This window comes from Lampetra fluviatilis, chromosome 49 (genome assembly GCF_964198595.1).
Source record: "Lampetra fluviatilis chromosome 49, kcLamFluv1.1, whole genome shotgun sequence".
In the NCBI taxonomy this organism is placed as follows: domain Eukaryota; kingdom Metazoa; phylum Chordata; class Hyperoartia; order Petromyzontiformes; family Petromyzontidae; genus Lampetra; species Lampetra fluviatilis.
This window is the reverse complement of record NC_136323.1, coordinates 4,600,843-4,613,899: the sequence shown is the minus strand read 5'-3', so window position 1 is coordinate 4,613,899 and position 13,057 is coordinate 4,600,843. Positions and strand designations below refer to the sequence as shown.

The 13,057-nt window shown below is 48.3% G+C and overlaps 1 protein-coding gene across 2 annotated transcripts; it reads right to left on the bottom strand.

Moving 5' to 3' along the window:
- Nucleotides 1–547: 547 nt before the first annotated feature.
- Nucleotides 548–6,748, bottom strand: PIERCE1 (piercer of microtubule wall 1). Of its 2 annotated transcripts, none has more exons than XM_078877980.1 (4): nucleotides 6,417–6,748; nucleotides 5,526–5,649; nucleotides 3,234–3,312; nucleotides 548–2,235 (listed from the first exon to the last, which is right to left on the bottom strand). In XM_078877980.1, exons 2-4 carry the CDS (start codon nucleotides 5,642–5,644, stop codon nucleotides 1,999–2,001), a joined length of 435 nt encoding a protein of 144 aa, XP_078734106.1. In that variant the 5' UTR covers nucleotides 5,645–5,649; nucleotides 6,417–6,748; the 3' UTR covers nucleotides 548–1,998. The 2 variants fall into 2 exon arrangements, with proteins under 2 accessions (XP_078734106.1, XP_078734104.1); XM_078877978.1 differs by having other exon boundaries at nucleotides 6,319–6,746.
- Nucleotides 6,749–13,057: the final 6,309 nt, after the last annotated feature.

Genomic DNA, 13,057 nt, shown 5'->3' with positions numbered 1-13,057 from the left:
ATCGTTTCTTTCTTGTTCGGGTTACGTTTGGGTGAGGATAGGGTTAGGGATAGGGCTCGGTAAGGGCTAGGGTAGGGTTAGGGATAGAGTTGGGGTGAGGTCAGCGTTTGAGTAGGGTTGGGGGAAGGTTAGGTGAGGATTAGGGATGGGTTAGATTCAGGTTTTGGTAGGGTTAAGGTAAGGTTAGGCCAGGGTTAGGGAAGGTGAGGCCAGGGCAATGTTCAGAGTTTTTGTTGTTGTTGTTTACCAATGAGTGGAATAGCTTCGCTGAGTAAAGCATGCACTGCAGTCAACCGTGCAGCGGCTCGCGATCGGAAAGGTGCGAGTTCAATTCCAGGTTCGAGGGTCGACTCAGCCCATTTGACCCTCGGGGTTGTTGTTAAATTAAGAACGGTCGCGCTCTGCGGAGGAACGCCGCGGTGATTGTCCCGTAGATAAACTGGCCCCGCGCGTCATAGGAATGTGGAATTTCCACCACTGACTCTGCGCGGCTGTGAACGGAAGATGAACATCAACCAATGCCTCATTCGAGTGGCGCGGGAAGTCACTTTTGACCTTTTATTTTTTTGTGTGCGTCTGTGACAAAGGCATCGTCAATCTGCGAAAAGTAACATCACAAGGCGAATGCTGCCATCTAGCGGAAACATTTGGCGACAACGAACGATCGGGGTGCCAGAAACGTGGTCCAACCATCCCTCCCCATCACCACCACCGCCGCCGCCAAATTTTGACCCCAAAAAAACCTGCAATTACAAAGCAGCAGGGTTGCGGATAAGCGCTCGCTTAACGCGTGGCGGTGTCTAATCTACGAAGCGTTGTCGCGATAACGCGACAAGCCTCGCTAAACTGCCATGTCGGGCGGTGGCGGGTTTGACGACACAACTCACGTTTACGCGATCGAACCCGAAACACCTCTATCATGATATGGGGCCGTCCATAAATGACGTCACGCGATTTGAACGATTTTTGACCCCCCCCTCCTTTGTCACACGGCGTCACAAAAAGTCAAACCCCTCCCTCAAATATGACGTCACAAAGATCTGCCCCCCCTCCCCCCACAATAAAGCATGCTTCAAATCGCTTTAAACTATTGTCATTGTAGTGCGTATTTAATGTGGCGCTGCACTCTGATGTTGTAGGAGAAAACATTAAAAAATCTATTCAATTAAGAACGTGTTGTCTATATTTAAGTTGTGCATTTTGATGTGATGTCACATTTCTCAAACCCCCCCTCCCCTCGTCACACATCGTCACAAATGTCTGACCCCCCCCCCCCTAGGTGCGTGACGTCATTTATGGACGACCCTTATGCGACCTTTCTTGCCAGCATCAGAACATAACGGTAGGTTTTACCCTCTCTGGCAATAGAACAGGTTCTCGCACCAATCCGATCAGTGCATCCTCCACTCAATCACCGGCTTGCGTGTCGTGCACGGCAGTGCTTCCGTGACCCCTGACCCTTAACCCGTGGTTGTGTGGCGTTGGTGTGTATGTCCAGAACATCCCCGTCTCTTCTTCTTGGTTCTTTCGGTAAAGTCACGTAGAAGGGAAGTAATAAAATAATAAAAATAAAACATAATAAAATATTTCTTTTATTATGTTTTATTTTTATTTTAATAAAAAAATGTATTCAAATAAAAAGAAAACATAATAAAATAAAATAAATTATTATAATTGAAATAAAACATTAAAAAATAATTATTTTATTACGTATTATTTTTATTGTATTCCCTTCTACGTGACTTTACCGAAACAACCAAGAAGATGATTCCCTGCAGTCACGAAAGCTTTAAATCGAAATCCCCGTCTCTTTAAAGCGGCCTTCCTTCTCGAGTTTGGTCGGTGCCTCCCCCCCCCCGGTTCCGTTTTGGTTTCCTGCTTTGCATGCGTTGCGCATTGTGATCCGAAGGATGGAATGCGCAGTGTACATTTGAATTCTAGATTTGAAGCTTTCGTGACTGCAAGGATTCCGCGCCCGTTCGCTCAGCGGCTTTTGTCCTAGTGGCCGTTGCCGGTGCCGACAGCGGCGCCGGCGAGGGTGCCGGCAGCGAGCGCCCGTACGGCCTCGTGGAAGGCGATACGTTGGTGGCGTGCCGAGACGGCGAGAGCGCCACCACCACCGCCCCCGGCATCCACCACGCTGCGGTCGACGGCCGTGTTGAGTCCGCGGTTGCGGTACATTCCGCACTGGCCCAGATGAGTCGAGAAATCCTGCGAACGGCCTCGGAACACCGTCTAGAGTGGGGGGAGCAGGGGGATGGGGAGAGGGGGGGTAAGTGTTGACTACCTCGCCTGGTATACAGGAGGTCGTGGATTCGATCCCGACCCTGACGCCAGCTGTATATTTGGAGTTTGCGTGTCTCTCTCACACTAAGCGACCGCAGAACCTCCTCGCGCGCTTTGCCGTGCCGGCCTTCACAGGTGCTGCTCACAAACAGCATTTGACCCTACGGCCTGTAGCGGCTGTACGGGCGAGGTGGGAGGGGGGGGATCTTTGTGTTTGTAGGGTTCTCGCTTAACGCGTGGCGTTGTTCACACTACAACGCATTTTCGCTATGACGCGGTTCTTCCATTCGGGAAACACTTTTCGCACAACGCAAAACGCACCGTTATAACGCGAAACGCGCACCGTTATAATGCGGAGCGAGCACCGTTATAACGCGAAACGCGCACCGTTATAATGCGAAGCGAGCACCGTTATAACGCGGAGCGTGCGCCGTTATAACGCGAAACGGGCACCGTTATAACGCGAAACGCGCACCGTTATAACGCGAAACGCGCACCGTTATAATGCGGAGCGAGCACCGTTATGACGCGAAACGCGCACCGTTATAACGCGAAATGCACCGTTATAACGCGAAACGCACCGTTATAACGCGAAACGCGCACCGTTATAACGCGGAATCTGAGCGGTCGGCGCCGAACGACTTTCTTCCCCCGCGCAGCTGAGCGGCACAGCGATACGGCACGCGGAACGCCGCGGTGACGCGGCGGCGGCGGCGCCGTACCCCCGGTTACTTGTCCCGCCACGAGCCCTGCGCGGTGCGCGTAGTGCTAGCTGGTAGCCGCCGCCGCCGTAGCGCGTCGTGTCCCGCCACTCTTCATTGCCGCCACATTGTTTACGGGGAGGCAATTTTTTTTCGCTTTTAGCGCGACAACTCTCTCAGGGGAGAGGCAATCCACCGGCCGGCGTTAGGCGATGACTCGCCGTCCCGTCTTGCTGCGCCACTCACCGGCATCTCGTGCACGGTTGGCGCTCTGCGTCCGTACGCCTGGTTCGACGTGCGGTACACGGGGTGCGTGGGCTTGGAGCTGCGTGGGACGACGACGACAACAATAATGTTAGCAGCGTCATTGGCGCCAACGGCAATCCCACAACGCTGTTGCGTCAATTTGATATGTCTGAGAAGGGAATCCCATGTAGCGCGGTTGGCTACGTACAGCGCAGAGGTCGCAATCAGGTACCCGATACCCGTACCCTACCCGATACCCGGCTACCCGTACCCGACCGGGTGCGGGTACCCGTTTGCGACCCTGGTGCGGCCGGGTACGGGTAGGCCGTGAGTCACTGGTGAGTAACCGTATGTCACTCATTTCGGGTAGGGTACGGGTACGGGTAGGGTACGGGTACCCGTATCCGGCCGGGTACGGGTACCCATTTTCGACCCTGGTGCGGCCGGGTACGGGTACGGGGGTAAGGAATCAAAACCCGTTTGCGGCCTCTGGTACGGCGCGAAAGAAGCCCAACACAAAGCAAAGGTCCCCCGCATAGCCTGAGCGGACTGTTGGGGCAAGTGCTGTTAGCGAGCCCAACACACACACACACACGCCGAGTAAATACAAACCCCCTACTACTACTTACCAAGCCAAAAAGTCTCAAGTTAATAAACAAATTTGCAGAAATGGCACCACAGCACAAAGCACAAACAACAGCAAGAGGTATCACAACAACGCGCACATCCCAGACCACGGATCACCGACTTCCCAACAAAGCCAGGAAATCTTCCACAGGAGGGAGCGGTGGTGGAGCGGCCACAAAAGTTACGGCTCGTTCACACAAAATCGGTCCAAAGGCCAAACAAGTGGCTATTGCATCTTTGCCGGCGGACGCCTGGAGGCAGGGCAGAGAAGCAGAGGATGGAGAGATGAGATGATTGCGTGAGCGATGAGAGGCGATGAGAGGCAACGTTGCAAAATGATCAACTTGAAGAAAAAAAAACGACAGGTTTTTTTCACTTCTATTTACGGATTTCCCTCGCTGTGCATGCGGCTAACCTGTTTCTATCCTAAATGTGCTCTGCTGTGCGGTCAGACATGGGACAGCGTTGCGTGTGCATTGTGTGTGTGTACTGCCTGTGTGTGTACTGTGTGTGTGGCCTGTGTGTGTACTGCCTGTGTGTGTACTGTGTTTTGCCTGTGTGTGTACTGCCTGTGTGTGTACTGCCTGTGTATGTGTACTGCCTGTGTGTGTACTGCCTGTGTGTGTACTGCCTGTGTATGTGTACTGCCTGTGTGTACTGCCTGTGTGTGCTACTCGGGCAGGCAGTTGTCTCACACACGGGGATACACACACAGATAGAGATACACACACAGATACAACACTGTGTGTACTGTGTGTGTGTACTGTGTGTGTGTACTGTGGTGTGTGTAATGTGTACTGTGTGTGTGTACTGTGTGTGTACTGTGGGTGTGTACTGTGCATACTGTGTGTGTAGTGTGTGTAATGTGTACTGTGTGTGTACTGTGTGTACTGTGTACTGTGTGTGTACTGTGTGTGTACTGTGTGTGTAATGTGTACTGTGTGTGTACTGTGTGTGTGTACTGTGTGTACTGTGTGTGTACTGTGTGTGTGTGATGTGTACTGTGTGTTTACTGTGTGTACTGTGTACTGTGTGTGTAATGTGTACTGTGTGTATACTGTGTGTGTACTGTGTACTGTGTGTAATGTGTACTGTGTACTGTGTGTGTACTGTGTGTGTGTACTGTGTGTACTGTGTGTGTACTGTGTGTGTGTACTGTGTGTGTGTACTGTGTGTGTACTGTGTGTACTGTGTGTGTACTGTGTGTGTGTACTGTGTGTGTACTGTGTGTGTGTACTGTGTGTGTACTGTGTGTGTACTGTGTACTGTGTGTAATGTGTACTGTGTGTACTGTGTACTGTGTGTGTACTGTGTGTGTGTACTGTGTGTGTGTACTGTGTGTGTGTACTGTGTGTGTGCACTGTGTGTGTGCACTGTGTGTGTACTGTGTGTGTGCACTGTGTGTGTACTGTGTGTGTGTACTGTGTGTGTGCACTGTGTGTGTACTGTGTGTGTACTGTGTGTGTGTACTGTGTGTAATGTGTACTGTGTGTGTGTACTGTGTGCTGCTACTCGGCAAGACAGCTGTCTGCTCGTGCGGTGTCCGCGTTGTGCGCCCGTTTGTTTTGTAACGCATCAATACGACCATCACCACTGCTATCGACCGGCCGCGAATATCGAGGGAAACTTCGCGCGAGCCCTTCCCCGGACCGTGAGCCTCCTCACCCGTAGGCGAGCAGCAGGTGAGGCTCATCGAATCTCCTGGGCAGGTGAGGGCTCACTCGGTAGAGCTCGTGGGTGCATCGATCGTCAGGCTCCTCGCCCGCCTGCTCCTGGCTCGCCATCGCAGCTGCTCAAAGAGGAAGATCCCAAGGGGCCGTCCATAAATGACGTCACGCGATTTTGGACTATTTTGGACGATTTTTGACCCCCCCGCCCCCCCGGTCGTTACACGGCGTCAGTAAAAGTCAGACCCCCCCCCTCAAATATGACGTCACAAAGCTCTGCCCCCCCCCCCAAATAAAACATGCTTCAAATCGCTTTAAAGCTATTGTCATTGTAGTGCGTATTTAATGTGGCACTGCACTCTGATGTTGTAGGAGAAAACATTTATTACAAATTTCGATTTAAAGCTTTCGTGACTGCAGGGATTCATCTTCTTGGTTCTTTCGGTAAAGTCACGTAGAAGGGAAATAATTAAATAATTAAAAATGTTACATCATAAAATACAATTCTCACGACGTTTCGGCCACAACGCAAGCAGCCATCCTCAGGTGAAGAACAGGTCTGTCGGAAAGACAGCGTCTGAATGAACAAGACCTGTTCTTCACCTGAGGACGGCTGCTTGCGTTGTGGCCGAAACGTCGTGAGAATTGTATTTTATTATGTTTTATTTATTAAAAAGTCAATTTAATTTTTTTAAAAACCGGACACGAACACCGCCCAAAACGTGGCCGGATTTAAAAACAACTCAGATCGTTATTGTTGGCGAAGCGTCCAAGCGAGCCGCTCGACTTACGTGATGCGTAAAACGTGCGGTCGATTCTTCACGCTTTGAACAAAAAATAAACGAAAGGAACTAACACAAAAAATTCACCACAAAAGCGAACGTCTTACGAAGTCGTCTTCTCTGTGTCTCTCTGTGGGGTTGAAGCGTGCTTCTGTGCGAGTGCGGCGATAGTGGTGGTGGTGATGGTGGTGGTGATGATGAAGGTGGTGATGGTGGTGGTGATGATGGTGGTGGTGGCGATGATGAAGGTGGTGATGGTGGTGGTGATGATGGTTGTGGTGGCGATGATGATGGTGGTGGTGATAGTGGTGGTGATGATGGTGGTGGTGGTGATGGTGATAGTGGTGGTGATAGTGATGATGGTGATAGTGGTGATGATGGTGGTGGTGATGATGGTGGTGATGATGGTGGTGATGCGCGTGCGTCGTCGTCGTTGTTGTTGTTGTGGCAACGTTGCCCCGTGCAACCGTTGCCTGGCAACGGGAATGCTCACGGGGAGAGCGGTGGGCCGTCCATAAATGACGTCACGCGATTTTTGACGCCCCCCCCCTTCGTCACACGACGTCACAAAAAGTCAGACCCACCCCTTAAATATGACGTCACAAAGCTCTGCCCCCCCCCCGCCCCCCAAAAAATAAAACATGCTTCAAATCGCTTTAAACTATTGTCATTGTAGTGCGTATTTAATGTGGCGCTACACTCTGATGTTGTAGGAGAAAACATTTATTAAAAAGTCTATTTAATGAAGTAGAACGTGTTGTCTATATTTATTTAAAGTTGCGCATTTTGATGTGACGTCACATTTCTCAAACCCCCCCCCCCCCTCGTCACAGATCGTCACAAATGTCTGACCCCCCCCCCCCCTTAGGTGCGTGACGTCATTTATGGACGGCCCCTGAGGCAGACTGTTTTAAAAGGTTTGAAATGGGTGTAGCTCAAGGGTCATAAATAAGTGACCGGGGCTAGTGATGTTAATGTGAGAGATTAGCATGTTAATGTGAGAGATTAGCATGATGTTAATGTGAGAGATTAGCATGATGTTAATGTGAGAGATTAGCATGATGTTAATGTGAGAGATTAGCACGATGTTAATGTGAGAGATTAGCATGTTAATGTGAGAGATTAGCATGATGTTAATGTGAGAGATTAGCATGATGTCAATGTGAGAGATTAGCACGATGTTAATGTGAGAGATTAGCATGATGTTAATGTGAGAGATTAGCATGATGTTAATGTGAGAGATTAGCATGTTAATGCGATATATTTGCATGATGTTAATGTGAGAGATTAGCATGATGTTAATGTGAGAGATTAGCATGATGTTAATGTGAGAGATTAGCATAATGTTAATGTGAGAGATTAGCATGATGTTAATGTGGGAGATTAGCACGATGTTAATGTGAGGGATTAGCATGATGTTAATGTGAGAGATTAGTATAATGTTAATGTGAGAGATTAGCATAATGTTAATGTGAGAGATTAGCACGATGTTAATGTGAGAGATTAGCATGATGTTAATGTGAGAGATTAGCATAATGTTAATGTGAGAGATTAGCATGATGTTAATGTGGGAGATTAGCACGATGTTAATGTGAGGGATTAGCATGATGTTAATGTAAGAGATTAGTATGATGTTAATGTGAGAGATTAGCATGATGTTAATGTGAGGGATTAGCATGATGTTAATGTGAGAGATTAGCATGATGTTAATGTGAGGGATTAGTATGATGTTAATGTGAGAGATTAGCATGATGTTAATGTGAGAGATTAGCATGATGTTAATGTGAGAAATTAGCATGATGTTAATGTGAGGGATTAGTATGATGTTAATGTGAGAGATTAGCATGATGTTAATGTGAGGGATTAGCATGATGTTAATGTGAGAGATTAGCATGATGTTAATGTGAGGGATTAGTATGATGTTAATGTGAGAGATTAGCGTGATGTTAATGTGAGAGATTAGCATGATGATAATGTGAGAGATTAGCGTGATGTTAAAGTGAGAGATTAGCATAATGTTAATGTGAGAGATTAGCGTGATGTTATTAGCATGATGTTAATGTGAGAGATTAGCATGATGTTAATGTGAGAGATTAGCACGATGTTAATGTGAGAGATTAGCATGATGTTAATGTGAGAGATTAGCATGATGTTATTAGCATGATGTTAATGTGAGAGATTAGCACGATGTTAATGTGAGAGATTAGCACGATGTTAATGTGAGAGATTAGCACGATGTTAATGTGAGAGATTAGCATGATGTTAATGTGAGAGATTAGCATGATGTTAATGTGAGAGATTAGCATGATGTTAATGTGAGAGATTAGCATGATGTTAATGTGAGAGATTAGCATGTGTTAAATGTGAGAAACTAGAGGGCACGGAAGTGGCTATGTTAATGTGAGAGAGGCATAGAGAGAGACACACACAGAGAGTCGGAAACAACAGCTGACATCGGCAGGTAGGATGGAAACATCACAGTCAGTTAATACTTTACCTGGTTAAAAACGTCCTTCTAATGATTGCTCAGTTTTGTACCCATCCTCTCGATTGAAGTTGTGTCTGTGTTTATATATATCTGGATGCCACACACACAAGGTCACCCCACGTGCCATGGCTGCATTGGTTATTGTTGTTGTATCAACCACATCATCAGCTGCGAGCAACAACATTGTGGGGCCCTGAGGGCCGAGACAGACAATCGTCAAGTCTCAGCTTGCCGACCTCTAAGAACCGGTTGTATGAGTTGTACTCCAACCAACAGGCTACACTGTTTTAAAACGACTCTTTGTAAGTGGGATACATAATTGCTGTAGTTCATTAGAATCGGGAGCTGTGTGTTTATTCTGAGTGAAAGCAGAGTTGGTAAGAACATCTTGGGGGGAGAGTAGGCGCATTTTATTTCCCAGAAAGCCGGCAAAAGTAAGAACGCTTTCAATCATGATTCTTATGAGTCATGCTCTATAGCAGTGGTTCTTAACCTTCAGTGCAGCCTTGCGCCACTTTGGTTCTCAATTGTAAAACAAATATGTTGAACACATTCCTGCGGAGGGAGCTGGTAGGAACGTTTGGTTGCTCGGTCAATGGCCAGGGTCAACGGCGGCGTGGTGTATTCCGCAAATATGCCCGACTGTGAGGGCGGGCACAAGCCGTCGTGAGTAGGTTAAACGTTGAGTTTATTAAGGGCACCACGGGGTGACCAGCCCCTCCCCCACCCAGCCCCACCCCTCCCACCCCCCACCCAGCCCCACCTTCCCCACCCAGCCCCACCCTCCCCACCCAGCCCCACCCTCCCCACCCAGCCCCACCCCTCCCACCCCCCACCCAGCCCCACCCTCCCCACCCAGCCCCACCTTCCCCACCTAGCCCCACCCCTCCCACCCCCCACCCAACTACACCCTCCCCACCCAGCCCCACCCTCCCCACCCAGTCCCACCCCTCCCACCCCCACCCAACCCCACCCTCCCAACCCAGCCTCTCCCCACCCTCCCCACCCAGCCCCTCCCCACCCTCCCTTCTTACCCAGCCTCACCCTCCCCACCCAGCCCCTCCCCACCCTCCCCACCCAGCCCCTCCCTGCACGACGGACACAATAATCCCCTGTGGGCTGATGTAACCAGGAGGTTCCTACCAGCAAAATCTGTCCGTGTCTCGCACGCCCATAGACGGCGTCTCGCACAGGCGATGCGTGCACCCCAGGTTAAGAACCACTGGACTATATAAGTATGTACTGTACGTTGAACCTCTTTCGCACCGCACGCAGGCAACCGTCCTAATCGGACGTGCGGGGAGGAGGACAACACACTAAACACAACAGAGTAGTCCTAAAGAAACGAGTTTTTCAGGTCTAAATTTAAAAGTGCAATGCCCCAGTGGCTTTCTAACTATAACTCCAGTGGCTTTCCACTGCTAGATGAAAACCTCTCCAACAAGCCCTTGCAATGACTTCTTGCACGGGTTCGGCATTCAACGATCAGTCTAGGATCGTGAACACGAGCTGAGAAACAGACCACCGTACCCACTTAGGGGCCGTCCATAAATGACGTCACGCGATTATGGACGATTTTTGACCCCCCCCCCCCCCTCGTCACACGACGTCACAAAAAGTCAGACCCCCCCTCAAATGACATCACAAAGCTCTCCCCCCCCCCCAAAAAAATAAAACATGCTTCAAATCGCTTTAAACTATTGTCATTGTAGTGCGTATTTAATGTGGCGCTGCACTGTGATGTTGTAGGAGACAACGTTTATTAAAAAGCATATTTAATTAAGTAGAACGAGTTGTCTATATTTATTTAAAGTTGCGCATTTTGATGTGAAGTCACATTTCTCAAACCCCCCCCCCCTCGTCACAGATCGTCACAAATGTCTGACCCCCCCCCCCCCCAGGTGCGTGACGTCATGCAAATGTAAACAACGCGGTTTCAATGCCAGTTAAATACCGTCGTACGGGAGAGGGGACGGGTGTGATAGGAGGATTGAAACGCATTTGGATGAAGATTTTAAAAAATGCAGTTATGCAACGTAACGAAGAAACAATGACACTGACAGAGGAGCACGTGGATTCGAGAAACGCGTGCAAGTTCGCAAACATCGTGCTGACTCTTCTTCTTGATTCTTTCGGTAAAGTCACGTAGAAGGGAAATAATACAATAATAAAAAGAAAACATAATAAAATAATTCTCACGACGTTTCGGCCACAACGCAAGCAGCCGTCCTCACGTGAAGAACAGGTCTGTCGGGAAGACAGCGTCTGAATGAAACACCCCAGGCTTGGAGTGTATATTTAAGCTGGGTTGGAGGGGGAAGAGCGCCTTGACAAAATAATTTTCATATCAAGAGGATTGTAGCATATTTATGGGAAATGTAGATATGGGATTAGTACTACTTGTGAAATGCGTAGGAGGTGGGCGGGGGGTTTCAAAGTCATATTATGCCCGTGCATTATGCAGGATTAGCAGCATCAAAGGGAGGGGATGGGGGTGGCATTAATAAAGGGAAGGAATGCTAATAGTATGTAGCTGCAGTAACTAAACCACCACGTAAAAAACTAAAGTATAAATTACATAGTATCATCAGTATACTAAAAAAATATCGTGATGACTGTTAGGAGACATAAAATCACACAGCGTGTGGGCAGCGAATTCAATGCCATGCGGTGGGTTGCCTTTAACCCAGCGCTGTGGAGGCAGGAGCGAGGGTTGGTGGGTCACCGCACAGATGGTGCTGTGAATGTGAAAGTCCCTTCCCCCGTGGGGAGAGGGGGGGTCGAGGAGGAGCCGGGCCCTGACCGGCAGTACAGCACAGTGGACTGATCGCCGTCCGTTTCCATCTGTACGGGGATGGAGTGTTGCCCGCTCGCGCAAGGCGTTTTGGTTCTCTCTGTTTTAATTTACTTTTATTAATTTTATTTTTATTTTTTACCTACGTGACTTTACCGAAACAACCTAAGAGAATGAATCCTTGCAGTCACGAAAACTTCAAATCTAGAATATCTCCGGGTGCTCCGGCTTTTCTCACACTCCTGTGATAAATATACAACTCGACAGTCATGGGCTGTTTTTATGCTACATATTTCCACGCGATATGCCACTTCGTTGAGCTATCATTTGTGGCGAGGTCGCGTCTGAAAAAGAAGTTTTAGCTGGTAAGAATAGAAAGGTAGTATTTGTTAAATTTTTAAGTCAATTGTTTACCTTTGAAATATTTTGCACTCCCATCGTGTTTTGTATCGTTTGTTGTTGTGACGTTCTGACCGCTTGCCCCTACTGGGCATCTGTGGAAAAGAGCTTTCGAGATCATCGGATTCCTCCAGCAAAAAAAAAAATTCTGATTCTGGGAAATTCCCACCTCTGGCAAGACGTTCTAGACAACGTTGGCATGCGGTTGGCCCAACGTGGTGTGTTTAACTGGAGCACCCAGAGGGTGGCTAACTCTCTGCAGCTCCCTCGAGTGTAAAGGCTCGGGCTGAACGATTAATCGATTCCAAATCGAAATCGCAACTTGAAACAATGCAAATTAGCTCATCGCAAAGGTTGCGATTTGAAAAGTCCTCTTACTTTCTTATTGGAATTGTTTATTTTTTTTATGATTCAAACTTTATTTACTTCACTTTTATGTTATATGTTTGATTGTTCTATTTCAATAAAAACATCTTAATGAATATATGTTGGAAGCAATTCATATATTTTAAGTTCTCATCCTTGCATCTCCATCTATATAAAAGGCAAAGTTGTGATTATGTGTGTCTGTTCAAAATGTTTAGCGTACTTCCCGACATGCAAAATACTTGAAATGTGGCATGTGGGTACTTTCCAGACTGTACACCATGCAAAGATTATTAAAATACACTTTTGTGGTTTTTTTGGTGGGGGGGGGGGCTCAACAATGCATCTATTTTTTGCACGCCAAGTGAGCTGTGACGTCAAATCTGTCACGTGACCCGCGCACGTGGAAGGGTAACGCATTGTAGTGTCGTGGTTGGCGCTACACTGCGCTACGAACCCGGCGACCCGAGTTCGATTCCCGCTCACGGCCACCACCGATGACGATTCATTTAACCGGTCCTGGGCCTCTCCTAGGTCGACTCAGCCTCAAACAAGTAACTGGTGTGTTGTGTGTGAACATCGCCACTGGGGAGACAAAGGCGGCCGGGCGTGGTGAATCCGAAGCCGGGTAGTACAGCTAGTTAGAATATATAGAGCAGTTCATATTTTGATGGTATCATGTGGTAATGCTCCATCACATG